Consider the following 19,488-nt stretch of genomic DNA (forward strand, 5'->3'; position numbering starts at 1 on the left):
TGACAGCAGAGGGGCAGCAGGTAAGAGAGAAAACCGGTATTCGACAGGGAAAGCAAAGAAGACGGAGGCCAACCTCGCCCCGTCGCTACTGTAAATCACAGTGGACCGAAAGACCACCATGTGAAATTCTGTTCTCTCTCTGGCAGCAAAGCTCCCCACCAGGTGTCTGCATGTCAGCCTCCTTCCCTCATTTCATTCAAGTTTCGGCGGAGGTGTCACCCACTCCGAAGTGACCAGCCGACTAAAACAGTAAGTTAGTAGCTTGGTCAACTCCTCCTCACCTGACTTATTTTTCTTCATACTTACTATGGGCTGAATTGTGTCCCCCCAAATTCTTATGTTGAAGTCCTAGCCCCCCAGGTGACTCTGCTGGAGATAACCCTGTAAGGAGGTGCTTAAGGTTTAAACAAGGTCATAGGGTGCAGCTCTGACCCTATAACATTGGGGCCCTTGTAAGGAGAGGGAGAGACAGCGGGGTGCTCCTCTACATGGGTTCACAGCAAGATGACAGCTGTTTGCAACCTGGAAGAGGGCTCTCACCCAAACATGCCCGTGCTGGTGCCCTGAATCAGGCTTCCAGCCTCCAGAACTGTAAGATAATAAATTCCTGTTGTTTAAGCTCCCTAGTCAATGGTATTTTGTTACGGCTGCCAGAGAGGACTAAGACAGTCCTCCCACCAGCAGATTACCAGGTGAGTGTGAGTGTGTGAGTGTGTGAGTGTGAGAGTGTGAGAGTGTGTGAGTGTGTGTGTGCACGCACGCGCGTGTGTATTCGTTGTTTATGGTTAATTTCATCCACTGGACTTAGGAATTCCGGAGACAGTGTGTATTTTTTCACCGCTACTTTCCCAGTGCACAATACAGTGCCCACCATATATTAGGCACTTGGTAAATATTTGTTCTTGTTGGGGAGACACCAGAAGCATGTTCTTCCAGATAACAAAGGAAACAAAACCTGGCGATTTGTTAAAGGGCGATGGTGGGAATATGACAATCGGGCTGGGGGGCTGGAAAAGGTCTGAGAAGATGAACGACGTACGAACCAAGGTGTCAACCTTCCAGGAAAAGAGACGGCACAGGCAAGAGGCCTAAAGTGGGACCTGACTGGCTTGTGGGGGGACAGAAAGCCAGTGTGACCAGAGAGTCATGGGCAGTGCGGGCTCCCAGGCAGGCAGGGGCCACATCAGGCAGGGATGCATAAGGAGTCTGGACTGAAGAGATGGACTCTCCGTGAATTCCTCAAGATGCAATCGGAGTATAGCATGGAAACCCTGAGTTTCAGAGCAGGAGCTATATAATAGCTTTAGAATTATGTATCCTATATTGTCTTTTTAGAAACGACAGAACACAGGTACAAGCGGGGAGGAGCACATGCCTACCCACGCTGAGTCAGGGGCCCAAAATATTTACCGGAAGATGCCACTGAGTGAGATAACACAGCTCATTAATCTCTGCATCCTGGTGCCCATCCGTTTCTGGCACATAGTAGGTGCTCAATAAATGCTAGCTAATTAGATAAATGAATACATAATCGACCAACCAAAAATGAAAGGGAGATTAAAAGTAAAAAAAATACGTACCTCAGGAATCAAAGAGAAACCTGTGTAAACAGGCACTAGAAAATGTAAAATATCTTAATATTCAGGTGAGAAAGAACAGATCCTTCTAAGTTTGGGCTGACACACAAAACATCAAGAATGCTTCTGTTGAAAGCAGCCGCAAGTCAGGAGGACACGTGCCCATACCTGCCAGCCGAGGGCTTCTCCAATCCCACCATCAAGTAGCACAGAATAAAAATGTTTCCCTTTAATTAATTTCATACATCTTCACACCAAGGAGATGGACTGCACTTGTTAAATGCTTATTAGCAGCCATCATGGGATAGACAGATTTGCAAAACGTCAGGGGCCACGGGAGGAGGCCATGTGCTCCGGGAGCCGGCAGGGATGCCCCACCCAGCCTGGCCCCCTACAAACAAGGGAACCCAGCCCCTGGCAGGCTGGGCCCAGAAGCCACACATCTGCTCTCACTCATGTAAAACATGATCTGATGCATCTGGAATTGCTAACGCGTAGCCGGAGAGTGTTACACAGTTACACCGGGCCAAACTCCCCAGCCCCGAGGGCAGACCCCAGCCTGAGGAACCCCAGCACCTGCTCCCTTGGGGGGAAAGCAGCTCGTAGGGTGCTTTCCATTTCCATTTCTGACCCAGAGGGTCTGCAGACGGGGCCGCAGGAGAGGCCCTGGTGGCCACCATCATCCCAGCCGCTGACAGCTTGGGATTTCGTCAGCATCACACTTTCCATGCTCAACACGGCTCCAAACCCCTACAAGCTGTGGCCGCGGAGACTTCATTAATTATGCAAATGTGTCATGGTATGTCGGGTGATAGCATCTTGTCTATAATGAGTACTTAAAACTGACAAGAAAAACAAGGATTTTGAAAATTAAAATGCAACAGAAGACACCCTCTGCCCTAGCGTGATTTATTAATTAGAGAGGGTGAGCTTGTTATAAGGGGGAGCGTGCTCAAATTTTGAGACCAAGGCCTCTGTGGATTCTAGAACTTAGAACTTTGTCCCTGCCCTCCAGGGCCACCCGCCTCCGGCTCCCCTGCAGCCCGCCCAGCTGTGGTCTGACCAGCTGCCATCCCCCGCTATCCCACCCTTGCGGGGCGCGGAGCCCACTACTCCCCCTGGGCCTCGGCTGCAGACATACTCGCCCCTACATGTCCCCCATGCACACACTCACCCTGCTCCCCCCACGCCTCTGCGCTGCACACGATACCCCAGGCTGCCCCCCTCTGCTTGGTTCCCACAAGGTGGCCACAATCCTGGACTCAAACCTCAGTTCTGCAAGAGGAGAACCTTGTGTATACAGCAGGTGCTAAACAAAGACCAGGTGACGACAGCAGCCTCGCCACTCCCTGAAGGCATGGGAGTGACACTCAGGCACAGATTGGGGTTTCAATCAGAGCTCCTCCACTGATTCATCAGGTGACTAGGGCTCTGGGGGGGGGGGTGTCTCTGAGCCCAGGTTTACTCATCTATAATGTCGGGGGGATAACCCTATCGATACCAGTTGGGGGTGCTGTGAGGACTAGTTCACACCACATAATCAAATACGTGTGCCAGAGCACAGTAAGAGCACAGTGAACGTCAGTGAGCACTTAACAGGCGTTTTATCCAACAGCTCTAGCCATCAGGAGGGCCCTGAACAATTAGTAGGGTCCGGCCTCCCGTCTGGCAGCCTGGGTTTGGCCCGAAGGCACATAGACGAAGGTGGGGCGCTGCTTCCCAAGCTGCCCGGCCGTCCCGCCCCTGCGTCCCCCACTCTGCTTGAGCCCCAACCCCTTTTCAGCTGGAACCCTACTCTGCTTAAACACTGGGACAGGACAAGGGGAGGAATGATGTCTGGGTCACTGCCACCCCGCCTCTGGCCTCCGCACACCCACTCCCACGATGGACCCAGCATGAGCCACACCCTTCGCGGAACCCCCGCCCCACTCACACCCCATGTGCACGGCATTCGGGCTCCCGCACCCCAGCCCTGCAGACCGCATGCGCCATGCCGCCCCAACACCTCTGAAGAGCGACGGGCCCAGGCTTCTCGCGGGCCCCACACAGCGCAGACATACCCCAACGTCAAGCCTTTGCTCACTCTCGTGTCTACTCTCCCAAGATGCTCTACTGCACCCCCACCTCTGCAGGCCTCCCACCTCGGGGAGGGCCCAGTCAGGCAGGCCCCAGAAACAGGAAGAAGGACGGACCATTGTCAGAGCAGCGGTCTATGAAGTCTCTGTGCCAAGGGGTCGGTAGCCTCCATCCTGCCTGGTCACCGAGACCCCGTCATTCTCGCCCTCAAGCTGAAGCACCTGTGGGGGCACACACAGCCAGGGCTGAGGATCCCCACTGTGGGGCCCTGGCTCCCATGGGGTCACTGGTGACCCTCACAGCCACACAGAGCGCCCCTTCCCTTCGTGTCACAGCACACACAACTGTAGCCAACTCTCACTGTCACTCGTTTTCCCAAATCTGATGGCCACAGACCATGAAGGGCAGGGGGCAAGTCTTCCTCCTGAGATATTATTTAACGTCTAGCAGACAATTTTCTATGTCCTGAGTAGAAAATTAATTCAACAAATGAGAGGAGATAAACTTCCATCATCGATAACAAATTCTTTAAGAAGCTGAATGATTCAAAGCCAGTTCTTTCTTCCCAAAGTCTTGGCATCACAGTCAAAGCTGCACCAGAGTCTCCAATGAGTAAAGCTCAAATTCTAGACACCAGGGCCCCCCCAGAAAGGTCTCAAAGATTTTGCAGAGAAGAGCCCATGTTTGAAATCTGTTAGTATCTCAGTGACTTTTCTGATGGATGGAACAGTGTTACAAGTAAAATGGAAGAGAACAGCCAGCAGCAGCACCTCACTGGAAAAAGTCAAGAAGAAAATTAAGACCTCCCATGAGAGCTTGGCTCGATGAAAGAATCGATAACATGTCCCAGGAACAGGTTAATGTGGGACATGAGCTGAAGTGTCAAGACCTCACTGTGTTATGGCAACCAAGTTCTAGAAACTTCTAGAATAATCTGGAATAAAAGTGCAGCCTATTGGGTTTCCCTCTGGTTTTCCCCTGGCAAACGTGGGATTAAGTGTTTAATTACTCACAGTCCTGCGAGGATCGATGGCGGAAGGTGAAGCGGAGGTGACTGCGATTGACGTCCTCGATGGGAATGGCCACCTTGCAGAATTGAAAAGGGAAGTTTACGCACCTCAACCAGCCTCGTCTCGCTTTACCAGCTCTATTCCGCTAGAGACACCCCGTATGGCTGCATGTGTGTCTACACTGCAGCGCTGAAAACACTGGCTACCTGATCCCGTGTGGTTTTCCCAAAGGCAACTTGCCTTCTGAAAATTTACATCAGATAATGTTGTAAAAGATGCAAAGCCAACTCTGTTGAAAAAAAGACAGCTTTTTTCCAACGTTCCGATCCTCGCTGTTAAGATTCTGTTTTTAAAGGCCACCGTTTTCGTTGTGTGCCCTCCACAGCTGCAGGGACCTGCCCTGGGTGGCCGGATGAAAGCTTTCCTTTCGTGACTTATGGTGAAAGAAAGGCCTGATGCATGCTGCCTTTAAGCAAAGATGGAGCCTAATTCTCATTGCTAGCATCTGCATGCAGCCATCCACGGCCTGGTTTTCAAATATTCAGGCCCGTGGTAGGTGTGTGCTGGCTGGTGTTCTCCACGGTGGGCCGCCGTGGCTGTCAGCACGTGCGTTATGAAATACAGTGGCAGCGCCAGGGGAACAGGACCCATCTGCCCTGCGACACCCTCCATGTAATGTCATCTCTATTTTTTTCCATTTGGTGTAAAGACAGCATTTCACACATAAAGCAGACCAAGGAAGAGAAAGACAATAGCTGTCTTTAAAGGACTCTGTCATTTGTCTCCGTGAAAGTCCTATCTTTATGTCCCAAAGGAGATGAAAGTAAATGTATTCCAAGAAACACCCGTGTGGTTCCTTAGCAACCTTGAGTGACTGTGGAAAGGCCCTCTGTTGCTAAGGGTGCCTGTCGGCGAGCGGCCCCGGGTCGGGTGGGAGGTGGGGACTTCCTTAGGGTACAAAGGAGCATTTCCTAATCAACCCCATGGGATAAAAGGGCTATGGAAATGATACCTTCACAGTCTCAAACCAGCGCGGCTGCTTCACTTGGTAGTAAATGACGGACTTGTACTCTGAAATCGCTTCATCACCAGCGCCGGGGAAAATCACATGCTTTAAAAGAAAGCATAGGAGTGCACATCAGATCTCACAGAGCTCGACACAGCATCCGTCTCCCACCTCCCGCCCCCATTAGACGGGCTGGAAGGAGAGCGCACTGCAGGAATGCCAATAAACCCCGCTGCAAATAGAACGTGCTCCCAGCGATGGAAGAACAGATCCATCTAACGCCAGCAGCCCGCGTAAAACCTTGCTTTCAGACATATAAGATCTTGAAGGCTCTGCAATAATGGGGGTGTGCTGTCCTCCACTCTTCTTACCCTCACCCGCAATAACTTCGACATTAAGATCTGCAGGAAGTCGCCTGATTCACTCAGTACATCTAGAATAAAGGGCTGCAGGTAAAATGTAGGTGACGACACTCCCTCCGCTCCTCCAGCCGCCAATACTGACCACTCGACTCCAGTGGGAATAATACTGGTTAAGCCCAAGCGGCAAGTGCAGCACAGTCCAGTGTGACGCTGGACATGGGCCCCCTGAGAAAAAGGATGCCCCCACCACCTGGCACAGCTGCGCCTCCAGTGCAAACACGGGGTGTTGAGCTCAGCCACATGTGCAGGGGGAGCCCAGCCCTCCAGCCATGGTCCAGAGAGGTAGGGGCAGGGACACCTCCCTTGCTTGGCCCTGGGACATTGGAGGAGGCCACAGTCTCCGAGCACTTCCCAGGATACTGAGTCCTGCATGCTGCTGTGACCACTCCAGAGGAGGTCTTGGTAACCAGCACTGTCCAATAGGGCACACGGTCAGATGCCCAGGTTCACGGCCAAGTTCCACCTCTCACAAGCTCTCTGAGCCTGAGCAAGCCCATTCATTTCTCTGGGCCTGAGTTCCCTCACGTCTCTAATACTGGTACCTGAACTTCTAGCAGCCCAGGGATCCCCTAGGGCAGGCTGCCCTCCAGACAAGCTGGAGAAAAGGAAGAAAGAGCAAAGGCTGTGCCCTAGAAACTCGAGCAGGTCCTTTCGTATTCTGCAGCAGAGCCAAGGCGAACACTTGGAGAGTAACACTGTAACCCCACAGGTTAAACTTTGCAACAATAAATACCTCCAGTCGTTTTCCATCTTCATCGTAAACAGACACTGTAACTTCCACATTCTTCGCAGTCGTTTTACTTCCTTTATCAAAATCTCCTTGAACTAATGTTACGTAGATATCATTTCGAACATCACCTGCGGGGGGAAAACATTATACCTTTAAAACCAATCCATTATTCATCATGTAACTGTGAATTTTGCAAAACGGTGTAACTTGCTACTTCTCCTAGCAGACTATGATCAATACTGTATTAGACGATTATGAAATATTTTCTACAAAATCATCTCAGCGTTTAAAGGCATGACAAAAGCAATTTTCATCATCGTCATAAGACTTGTGAGGAAGGGGAAAAATTTCAAGGCCCCTAATTGTCTGCTTGGTTCTTCCCCTGGGCAGAGGAGCCTCGATACCTCTGGGCAGCCCATGCCCAGAGCTGCTCAAATGCCGTGGATGAGTTTGCAAGGAGCCACCCCCTCTCTAGTGTCCACGGCTCTACTGTCCACTGCAACCTGCATGCCCAGCCCCTGTTAGGACACTGTGGTCCTCTGGGCCTCAGCAGCCAAAGGACACGTGACATCAACTGGCACACCGAGGATAATGGGCACTGTTGGTATCCTCTGCATTTCACTAAGGAGTTGCACAAAAAGATGACTAAGATGCGAACCAAAAACCATGTCCCGATTAGCTGGGATCAGGGACTAGGGAAATGTCAAAAGAGGACCTTTCTGCATGGCTCTCCTCTCCCCAGGTGGGCAGCTGGCAGGGTCCTGAGCGGGACCACGGAGCAGAAGGGGAACAAAACAGAGCCATGCGTTTTATTTTTTATTACAATGGAGTTGACATGCAATACAGACCTGTGCATTTTAAACTGGGATGGGCCTTAAATTAGGGGGGTGGGGGGGGGAACCACCCACAACTAACGAGCTGAGATGCTTCTTCCTACTGAGAACATCTGAAGGCCCTGGGACGGTCCGATGGGGAAAACTTAGCTAGCTGCGTTAGCAGTAGGACTTACAGGAAGCTTCCCCACCCAGCGCCTGCTCCTCCCACAGCTGACCCACCTGCTGAGCCCAGGGGACAGGAGGAGAAAACAGCCATGCTGGGCAAAGAACAAGGAACGCTTAAGAAAAGAAATCCCCTTGTTTTCTTGTTTCCCCCCTTTTTCTTCTTTACTGCTCTGTTTTGGCTTTTAATGTATCCAACTATTAAATTTTCATTTAAAAGTCATTATTATAATAATCCCTGTGGGCCGCTCACCGCCACTGTAGCTGCTGGAAGGAGGGCTGCGCCACGGATCCTGACCGTGAGAGACGTTAGGAACGATGGATGGGGCACAGGGCCAGCCACACGAGGCAGGGCTGCGACCAGGACCGGCCCGAAATGAGCTGTGACCTCGGACCAGTCACTTAACCTCCCACCCCTCAGCCACCCACTGCTAAACCGTCTCATTGAGAGGACGGGGCAGTCTATATGATCGCTCAGCCTGAAAACTCCATCAAAGCACAAAAGCCATAACCCAAATTGTGCGAACAGCTCCACAGAGGCCTCATCAGCCAGAGAACTAACAGGTGGAGAGGTGGGTAAACCCCAAGGTCTTCCTCTCCCACTGGCCCAGAGATGCACACTGTGGGCCATCCCAGGAGTAAGACCCCATTTTTAGAGAGTGAACCCCACAGATGGGTGCTCACGAGAGGCCCTCGGCAAATGCCTCCCGGCTCCAGGGCTCTCACTGAGGGAAGAAAGGAACTGGAAGGAGATGTGGGTGAATTCAAGGGCAGTCCTCCTTTCCCGCCTCATCCAAGCCTCCAGCCCCCTTCCCAGCTCAGGGGTCAATTGCTCCCCCACCAGGATCCCTCAGGACTCCAGGACTTCCAGTGGTCAGGAGAAAGGAGGGACGCAGCCTGCAGCAATGGCAACCGCAGGCTCTCCCGCTGAGCAGAGAGAGGTGCACGTGACAAGACGGATGACGCACAGGTTCTCCCAGGCTGCAGGCAGGGGCTCTGAGTGACACCCAGGCCTTCTCTCCTGCAAGGGCAAGGCGTAGCGGCCACCACCTGTCAGAGATTACTGGCCCACAGGGATTGGGTGACTCACTCAAGCTAGAATCTCTCACTATAGGAACCCCACTCCCAACTGAGCACATGGCACACAGCGAAACGATGGTCACCTGGACGGCTTCCCCGTGAATCTAGAATGAGATGACTTTAGAGGTTTCGATTTGCTTTTTAATCTATCAGTTGTAAGGGAAACACGACCAGTGTGAACTAGAAGCTTCCTTTGAACATGAGGACATGCCAAGGCCACCCAAGACAGACATAACCTATACATTTGCATCTCGAATTCAAGTGCAAACAACACAGCCACTAAGAAACCCAAATGAATCTGCCGTGTACAGACTTGATCATACAAGCAGTGGAGGTTCCAGCTGCATAACACGATGAGTGTCACCCTTTCTTCCTGCACAGTTTAAGCAATTTTAGATGTCTTTCATATTGATTTACCAGACAGAGTGTACCGTGACCCACAGCAATCCTGAAAGACAGGGACTAGGAAGAGCGTGTCCCCAATTGCGCTAAAATAAAGCAGTAACTGTGACAGCGCGTTGAGTGGCCACCTGTCCCCTCTCCCTGCAGGGGCACAACAGAGCCCCATAAAAGGGGGCTGCGGGGGGCTGTCGAGCGTGGGGTGGCTGGGCCCCATTTCCATTGCTCATTAGCTGTGTGACTTTAGGCGGTGGCTAAATCTTGATGGGAATTCATTCAACACCAATTTGTACATTTCCAGGATCCTTAGGTAGATCGAGTTAGACTATTAGTGTGAACATCATTCGCAAACCACAGATATAATGGATAAATATTACCATGCTTCCAAGATCCCGTGAGGATCAAATCAGATTATTAATAGGAATGTTAACTGGAAACTGAAAAAGGATCATGGGAAGGACACAGCTCAGCAGAGAGAGCTGGGGAGACTGAGGCAGGGCCCGGCGGACGCGGCGGCTCGCTCTGCCTGTGTTCCTCAGTCCAGAGAGCTGGCCCATAAGTGTCCTCAGGGTTCGGCCATTTGAGCTGGCCTTGTGTTTTCTGTTACTTGCACCCTAAAGCGTCCTAACTCCAACCAGCCCTACCGGTAGGAATTGTTATTATTCTCCATCTTCAGAGGAGGCGGCCACAGCTAAGAGAGGTCAGGTGGCGTGACCAGGCCACAGCGCCAGGGGTGAGGCTCAGAGCAAAGCACCAGGCTCCAGGCCCTGCCTGCTCACTTCTCGGGCCAAAGGCTGAGGTTCGAGGCTGTGCTTCGCTCTGGTGAAAACAATTAACCCACAACCGACCCAGGGGGCCATGTTTCAAAGCCGGGAAGACAACAGGGTATGTTCATTATACTGTGCTCCCTTCCCTTGGAACACGCTCTGGGTGATTCGAACGTTCTTATAGGACCACAGGGGGCTCGGGGCAACGCTGTAAGCCTACGTCATCGTCACAAAACAGTCGCCTTAACCTGCAGTGAACCAAGCGTCACAACCCACCTGGTTACCAGAGCCTGAAGGGAATTCTGAACAGCTCTCCCAACGGTCCCCACCAGGTCACCCTTTATTTCGTGACTAAGCATACCCAGCCAAAGCACGCACTCCTTTCAGCCAGGGACGGGCAGCAACAAAGGGTTTGCTCAGATAATGAGGACGCTCACCCAGCTGGCGACAGGAACCCACCTCACGTCCTCGGGGCTGGGTTTCTGGCAGATGTTCACGTCGCCCCCGGGTCCCTATTACTGTACTGTTAGGGCTTGTTACCCACGAGCCTTCCCAGGTTGTTATAACTGAGAGAAGCCACTTCCGCTCGGCCTGAACCTGGGAGGTCAGCTCTTACTGTGGCCACACCTCCTGCCAGCGCGCCTACAGGTCACTGTCCACATGGTCCTCTGTCACCAGCCACGGACACTCCCCAAACACCGGCTCAATCCACACCACACTCCGAAACGCTGAATATCAGCTCTTACCAGGCATGATTATCTCCGGAAACCCTGTTTTCCGAGCCACCGCCGTGGTCCTGTCCACTAAATGCGGAAACTCCTTTCTAATCTGATGGATATCGCCAGGGAGTAATTTCAGTGTTACCCACAAACCTAGAAAAACAACGGAGGCATGAGTCACGTTTTATCTTGTACATTTTTAAAAGAAGATATCACAAAGCCAACTTCCATGAATGTGCAATGTTTAATTCACAATTCAATTGTCTTAAGAGAAAACGTGGTGTATGCAAAAGAAAGAAAGACAGAGGCCAGGAAAAAGGTGCCTGGCCTGGGGGATTACCTGCATCTGATTAGCTGGGAGACAAACCGTGCCCTAGGGGTGCCTAGCGACAGGTGTGCACATAACAGCAGTCATGCGCCATGTCTGCCTGGGACCAGTGACGCTTTTGAGTTGATATGCATTTCAGATAAATCAGAAGGTAGCATTTTCTGGGAGTGGATTGAGGCGGCCATCACTTCTCGTCCCCCACGAAGGATGACAGTGGATGAGGTGAAGCTCACAGCCTGACCAATCCACAGAAGCTGCAAACTGCTCAGCAGCAGCAGTGCCTCCAGAGGTGGGCAGTGGGGCAGGCCAGGCCCGCAGGACTGGGACAGCCACAGCTGGGGCAGCCTGACAACATCACAGGACACGAGGAACAAATGCTCTGGCCACTCGGCTCTTCTCTCCAAGGGGAGAATAAGGACTGTCATGTCCTCTAACCAAGTGCAAAGGACGCCCTGGGGAGAACAGGGGTGTTCGCTAACGCCTGGGAGCTGAGCGTGTGCCCTGTTCTCCCTCCTAGAAGAGCTGATGGAGATGCGCATTTTGTATAAAACACTCCCAGGCAGGAATCCAAAAGGGGTAACGAGAGCGAATAAAGATGACACTTTTAACAAAATCAAAGGCAGCATACAAAGCAACTGCTTGGCTCTCTCAGTCGTTTTCAAGGATGCTGCCTTTCTCCCAAGTCAGAAGGGAGGTTGTCACTGTCAGCGGGCACACTGCGAGCTCCCTGAGGCCCTGGGGGGCTGGCCTACCTGCTCCCTGGTCACTGAGCTCCGCAGGACCCCACGAGCCCATCAGAATAGAAAGGCATCTGCCCTGACTCCCACTGCAATAGCCTTGTGTGTGTCTGTCTGTCTGTCTGTCCAGCTAGTCCTCCTCTAGATACAAGCCTCCAGGGAGCAGGGACATTCACCAGTGCTTAGCTCAGCATCCTGCACTCAGGAGAAGATGGGAAAACCACAGACCTTGCCAGCAAACTCCCTGCACTCTACATGGAACAGGCAGATGTCTAATGGGTCCACATGAAACGCCATCTGAGGCTGCTTCTGCCGAGACCGGCTCTACGGGATTAACCCCGCGGTCACACCCCGACCCTCTGCTCCCTCGTCCTAGCAGCAGGGCTGGAACCGTCTTTGTCCTCCGCAAGCATCTGCCTGTGGCTGACAAGAGTCCATGGTCACTGATGGCGTTTTACTCTTTGCCAGCTGCTGAAACCGCTTTCCTCTTGCCATCTACTGCGTCCCTCTGATTCATTCCCAAGTATCTAATGAGCACCTACTGTGTGCCCAACACACACTGGGCACCACAGATACCGAGTGAACCCTCGTTATCTCCCCGCCAGGGACTTGGCTTCCATTCCATGAGCCCAACACTAACCGTGGGCTCCAGCGAAATATGCAACTTGGATACAAAGAGGTTTTTAAAAGAAAAGTCCAAAACATGTGAAGACTGTATCCCCAAGACTGCCATCCTGGGGTTCACAGAATCTCCCCCAGACGAAGGGGCAGCACGCCGAGATCTGAAGGTGAGTCTGCACTAACGACGCCAGGGGACTGCAGGCTCCCAGCCGCAGGGCGGAGACGTGTGAGATCTGGCCGGGAAGCTGGCAAGGACCAACGCTGTGGGGCCCTGTCAGGCGCGGGGAACTGTGCTCCATCCGAAGGACAATGGGGACCCAGGAGAGGACAGAGTACCGAGTCTGACTTGACAGCACTGCTGGCTGTGTGGGTCTGGACTGGTGGGAGTTGAGAGCAAAGTGAGAGGGGCCGCTGCAGGCGCCCAGGGGGACGCTGGTGGGACAACGACAATGGTGGCCGGGGGAGGCGCCGGCAGGGACGGGAAACCAGAAAGGGCGGAGGGAGGGAGGGAGGGACAGCTGTCAGAGATGGAGACAGTGTGGGCAGGGCCGAGAGCAGGCTCAGGGGACCGTCCCTGAGCCGGGAAGCCTGCATCCTGGAGCAGAAGCCTGAGGAGCAGGAGCACAGAGTGAAGGGACACAGGGGTCCCGGCCGCGGAGAACGCTGCTGTTTGGAGCTCACACAGGGAAAGAGAAGCCAGCGGGGGACACGGGAGTTGGGGGAAAGCCAGGAGGGGTGGCGTCAGTGTGGCCCAGGGATAGGGGAGAGCGGGACAGCCAGGTGTCACCGAGGCCTCAGCAGGGTCACTGCTGCTGGAAAGGACGGGCAGAGGCCAGCAGAGAAGACGAAGGCCAGCGACGGCGGGGAAAGGCAATGGGACCGAGGGATGATTCCAGGTGCGGTTTCCTTTTTTTTTTTTTTTTTTTTTTTTTGGTTTTCCCTTTCTTTTCTTTTAGGTTTTTTTCTTTTTCTTTAGTTTTAAGATCTAGCAATCCTGCTCATGAGGGGAGTCTGAAGAAGGAAGAGAAGTATAACCAACAGAAGGAGTTCCTCATGAGATGTCGGGGTGGCCCCACACAGGGGCACGGGCATCACTGCTGAGGATGTGACCTGCACAAGGCGCATGGCAAAGGCAGGCCAGTGGGGGCTAAACCCAGCCCCCACTCTGCTCACCAAGCCACGCGCCCCGGCCCTGGGTGCACTTCGCCACTCACCCAGAGGATGGGCCCCTTTTTCTAACCCACACAAAAGCACCACAGGCTGGCGGCAGCTCTGGGCTGGCAGGACATGTGAGCAGACAGACCTTGGAGCGGCCGGACCGCAAGCCCTCTGTCCTCTAGAAGAGTTAAACCAAGTGAAGGGAACACTCACAGACACACAAGGGGAATTGTCACCGCCATGGACATGACAGCTGCTCCCTCCTGGGGATACCAGGGTGCAGCTAACGGTCCTCAAATCTTAGGAGTGTGAGTCCCAAACCTCCCAACGGAATGAGTGGCTGCAGAATAAATCTAACTCAAACACATATGTCAAAGCCTGTCAGGGTATGATGAAGACATTATTTACAGGGGCCTAAGGTAAAGAAATGGGGACAAGACATTTAAAAACCGCATTCTAAAATTCTGTCTTCCAAACACCTTTTCTTTCTCAAAAATACCAGCTCGCTCAACTATCTTAGTTCAGAGACTAGTAACTTAATGACACAGTTCCATTTGTTTCAACACAATATAAACACAGATTCAATCTTCCTGATTATGATGGGCTTAAAACACATTCCTCATGGGAGAAAATAAGGCCCATTTTCTAACAAAAAATGCATTTTGGGTTGACTTTTGCTTAACCAGAGTAAGTAAAAACAAAAGGAATTAGCATTGCATTACATCTCAAACAATGAGAGCAGATGGGGGGGGGGGGCATCTGAAGAGTCTCTGGCCACAGGAAACAGCCAGCGCCTCTGGATTCAGGGTTCAGGGCTAAGCCTCTGGATTCAGGGTTCAGGGCTAAATATAAAAGACGTTGTCAATTACAACAAGTAAACATGTCGATGTAAAGAAACCCCAAAGAGGCCCAAGCCTGGAGGGGAGCTCAGAGGAGCCAGGCGCCAGGAGACCACGGGCATGGGGGAAGCTCGCTGGTTCTCGGTGGAGAGGGCAGCCCCTCCTGCCTGCCCACTGCCCTGCTCTGCACTGGGGCTCCATGTGCACGTGACAGGGTGGGCCTGGCTCGTACCAATGGCGACACGGAGCTCCGTGGGGCAAGTCCCGCAGGCTGGCAGCCAACTCTACGCTGTGTTCACTGGGCCCCGGCCGGCAGCTTGGCCTGGAATGCACCGAAGGCGCCCCCACAGTGCGCCCCGAAACGCTCGCTTCCGTACACCTGAGTGAGTGACATGGCCCCAGGGCACGTGGCTTCAGAGGCCACGTGGTCCCCTTGGAAAAACAGTCAATGTTCTTGTTCCTGTGACCTTAAGACACCCCTCCTGCCCTTGGAGTTCAAGGAACTGGGCCCCCTGGCAGCAGCTCCTTGGCCACTGGTGTCACAGATTCTGGCCACAGTACCAGCGAGACTGACAGGCAGGCTTTGGGTCCTCTTTCCAAGAAATGTCCTGCTCGCCTGACCCCAGTCTCCACTTCTCCCATGTGACCCTGTAATAAAAGTTGATCAAAACTGCAGACTCAGCGAGAACAAGGAGACCCAAGGGGAGCCAGGGGCCGGGGGCCTGGCGCCCCAACCTGACAGTGGCTCCAATGGAAACAGCTTTCACTGGACCTCCCTGTGGTTTTCAGTTACAGCGCAAATTGGGAGGGTGTTTCTTTATGAGAAGATGGGGCAGCTTCAAAAGGCTCTGTCTATACCAGTCACATTTCATTAACATTGGCGTTGGAGTGTTATTCTGCTGTTGTTTGCCAGGTAGGGGGTAATTCACACCAACAGAGCCAAAGTTCCCTCCTGCTGCAAAGCAATTGGACCCCAGAACATTCTTCAGACTCAATTCATACTCTCCTTTATAACACTGGGAAATGAATCAAGACAACTGTTTCTTAAAAGTCTAGTGGCATAAGGTAACTAGACGATGAAACAGGTCTGTTCACCTAGGCTTTACAAGTTTATGGCAAGTCTGGATCTGATCAGGGACTGAGAAGTAGATGTTCCCACCAGGGCTGAACGCAGCAGAGGTAGGAGGGCTCTGAAGGTGACTTCCCCTCAGGCTGGAGGCGGGGCCTCAGGAAACAGTTGTTTTCTGGCAGCCCTCCTGGCCTGCCCAAGTGCCAACTGTCACCAGCCCGAGGTGATTGATTCATTGCCTCTGCCAGCAGAAGGTCAGCAGCTTAGAAACTTGTCAGCCTGGGATTAACAATGATGAGTGCAAGACGGGGAGGCAGGGAGGAGAAATCGCTCCAACTACAAACACGACATGGAATTCATGCACAAAACGAAGCCACTTTCTCAGGGGCACAGGAGAAGGGGTCCCAGAAAACAATGTGGCAGTGATTAGGATGACACAGGCAAGGATAAGCAGAGAGAAGAGTGTGTGGGAAGGTGGGGCGAATGTCTCCATGAGTCTATAAACAGCGAGGTGATGTAACAGCCAGTGGACAGCTACTGTGTTCTCTTGCAAACTCATCAAGTGTTTTAAAAAATGATTAGGATGAGAGAGGTGACTAGAGAAGACTGAGGAAGGCAAACAAATGAGTTGCTTCCAGTCTCATCAACTCTGGTTTCCAAACATCTCATTGTATCCCACTCAGCCTTCCCCTCTCATCTAGGTTGGCTCTCAGCAATGCTCATAAAGGTGACCAGGAAGGGAACCCTCCTATGCTATGTCAGGGACAAGTACACGCCATCAACAGCAGCAGCAGCATTATCATCACCATCATCACCTTCCCCATCGTCATGACCATCATCGTCTTCATCATCAACATCACCATCACCACCACCATCATCACCATCATCATTACCACCATCATCACCATGACCATCACCACCATCACCACCTCATCACCACCATCACCATCATCACCATCGTTATTATCACCATCACCATCATCACCACAATCACCACCATCATCACCACCATCACCACCATCATCACCACCATCACCATCATCACCATCGTTATTATCACCATCACCACCATCACCACCATCATCACCATCATCACCACCATCACCACCATCATCACCACCATCATCATTATCACCATCATCTCTCTCATTATCACCATCACCATCATCCTCATCATCATCTTTATCATTATTATCACCCCCATCATGATCATCAAACTAAAATGCAAACCACACAGCACTGTCCCAAGTTCATATAAGTGGACATCTATAGAAACAAAACAACAGAATACGTACCCTGGCCCTTGTGGTTGACTTCTTTGGCAGCAATGACTTTGTTTATAACAGTCTGAAGGAAGTCATTCTCCCCTGCCACCCTGGGTGAAAAACGGGATGACATGTTCAGCGGCTTGTGTCGAATGGCGTCATCCAACGCGAGCCTGGAGGGCACGGGACGAGCAAGACCACAGGAGACAAAGGGGCACAGAGACCCAGAGGTCACGGTAACAAGGGAACACAAGAGATCATCGTCACCGAGTGCGAGAGAGTCATCATGAGTCAACGCACGACAAAGGACAGGATAGGTGACAAGAGAGACACGGAAGAGCATTGATCAGGAAAATGCTGAACCACATGAGAAAAGTAAAGCAAACGAGGTTGATCCTATCCCCAGGAAACAAAGGGGTGCCAGGCCTGCACTCTTTTTAGCAGGCAATAAAGAAAAAAGGGGAGCTTCTCTGAAAGTAATGTGGTTGGGCATCATTTAATCCCAAGGAATACTGATGGCCATTTCTTCAATTTCAATAGCTCCTGGCCATGGCATAGGTCAATAGGCAGGTGGTTTCAAGGAAAAGGCAAAAATATATACCCCAAAAAAAAGACTCCTCCAGCTTAATGTCTTGGGAAGCTTAGGTGGTGACCACTCCCCTGCATCAGACTGTGTACTCGGTACAGCCTAAAATACTTAAATGTGAAAAACATGGCGTGGTCTTTGAAGACGACAACCACCGTGTCTGAAAAGTGAAATCCTGGCACAACCATGGATGTCAACCACCAATATTTTGGGGGCCCAGCAATCGGGAGCTTTTAACAGAAGCTGCACTAGAACCAAGAGAATAAATGCAAATAGGCAACATGTGCAAAGAGAAATTCTGTGTAGCACAGCAAAGGGCGATATTCAATGAGCAAGGAAACATACGTCATGTACACAATGTTTAAAATCATTTCTAGAACCAAGGACATGTATTATTCATCACTTGAGCCCACATTACTCAAGAGAGCTGAGGACTATTTTAATCTACTTCACCAAGTTAAAAAAGACACGGGGAGAGAGAGAGAAATGTACACTGTGCCTCCTTCCCTAAAACTTATCCTGTAATACAATAAATCAGTTTTAATGGAGCAAAAAACGGTTTCATTAGCATGGCATTTCCCAAAGAACTGGTTTCATTGCTTATTTTGCTATTAAAGGCATGTTGCTCTTTTGTTTCCAACACTGCAAATATTAATCTGGATATTAGTCTTCCTTTAATGGAGCAAGGAGTTACAGATTACAGTGAGAGTTGAACACGTAATAATATTTTTTCAAGTGGACAGTTCACTGAACGATGGAAAAAGATGGTGGCAATATGCCATCTCAAGTAGCTCACAACATGTCCTGATGCTCTTTAGATTAGTGAATCGAACACTAAGAATCCCCCTAACTTTTCAAACAATCACCCAAGTTTGTTTGTTTTTTTCCCCTTGACTTTTCCCAGAAGACACTAGCAGGCAATGGGTAATTTCGACTCAGCGGTACATCTGGGTATTGAGAAGCTCTGAGGTCTAATCCATACTAGAGCACTCAAACCAGTACTGGGCCGCATTATTTCTCATGGCAAAAGCAGCAGCTTGATATTCTCATCTTACAAAGGTGTATTTTATGTATTACCTCATTATCTGCCCATGTTCAAAGACAATGGTCCCCTTGTCTACTGAGGAAGCTTCTAGATTCTGCAGAGCTGGCTTCCTTTGTAACTACCTTCACTGGGTATAGCTCTGAAGCAGCTCTATCCAGGGGATGGTGGAAACGTCCTAACTCTGCGCTGACCGATAAGGTAGCCGCTTAGCCACATGTGGAACTGAACACTTGAAATGGGACCCGTGTGACTGAGAAGCTAAATGTTTGATTTTATTTCATTTTCATTCACTGAAGTAGCCCCATGTGGCTAGCGGTTACTGTTTGGGGCAGAAGAGTACATCTGAAGCACTGAAGCCACAAATGACTTTTGCCTCCGGTTGGGAGACACATATAACGGAACCCCAACTGCGAGCTCAATAGTGCAGGCTTTTCTGGTACTCTCGTGTCAAAGGGTACAGGGTTTTCTTCTGAGCCAAGCCCCAGACAAACCACTCTGTTCTCATCTTGAACAAGTGGTCAATCCTGGGGCTGAGTGGGGTGGTCTGTTCATGCAAGGAGGTGGGGCCCACAGGGAAGCGGACTCTATCGCCTGCCCCTCGCAATCCCCAGACAGGACGCCTTCAGCCCCCCACTGCGTATCACCCACCTCCAAACCCCCTCGGCCAACACCTGAAAATGATGTAAAATTTCTAAAATCAAACTTGTTTCAAGTTTGCAACCACTCACGTCAAACCAGAAATGAGGAGAAAAGGGAGAATGTTGGGCAAGATGACAGGTCATGCTAACTTGCCTTGTCATTCACTCCTCTTCCGCGATTTCACACCCCAGGAGGAAGCTGTCTCTCACAATTGACCTGAACCATTCTAATCCCTTTCTCGCTCTCTCTCCACCCCCGGCTGAGATGTAGCAGTGCCCTTGAAGTGGCCTCAGACCATTAGCTAGGTTCCCTCCTGCTTTAATCTCCAGGGAAATAATACCAATTCTTTCAGCCTTTTCCACAGGATCTACCTTCAAATCAGAGAATCAATTTAAAGAATCTCCTCCAAACGCTTTC

At 51.3% G+C, this 19,488-nt stretch overlaps 1 protein-coding gene across 1 annotated transcript in view; it reads right to left on the bottom strand.

The window, feature by feature from the left end:
• Window positions 1-19,488, bottom strand: part of DOCK1 (dedicator of cytokinesis 1) — a 461,498-nt gene that overhangs the window by 368,760 nt on the left and 73,250 nt on the right. The window contains exons 12-16 of the mRNA XM_019654186.1: window positions 16,832-16,974; window positions 10,812-10,937; window positions 6,825-6,949; window positions 5,676-5,774; window positions 4,667-4,739 (exon numbers count right to left, since the gene is read on the bottom strand). Coding sequence (XP_019509731.1) covers window positions 4,667-4,739; window positions 5,676-5,774; window positions 6,825-6,949; window positions 10,812-10,937; window positions 16,832-16,974 — 566 coding nt within the window. The remainder of the gene's footprint in view (window positions 1-4,666; window positions 4,740-5,675; window positions 5,775-6,824; window positions 6,950-10,811; window positions 10,938-16,831; window positions 16,975-19,488) is intronic.

The sequence above is a fragment of the Hipposideros armiger genome, unplaced genomic scaffold (genome assembly GCF_001890085.2).
Source record: "Hipposideros armiger isolate ML-2016 unplaced genomic scaffold, ASM189008v1 scaffold_216, whole genome shotgun sequence".
NCBI lineage: Eukaryota > Metazoa > Chordata > Mammalia > Chiroptera > Hipposideridae > Hipposideros > Hipposideros armiger.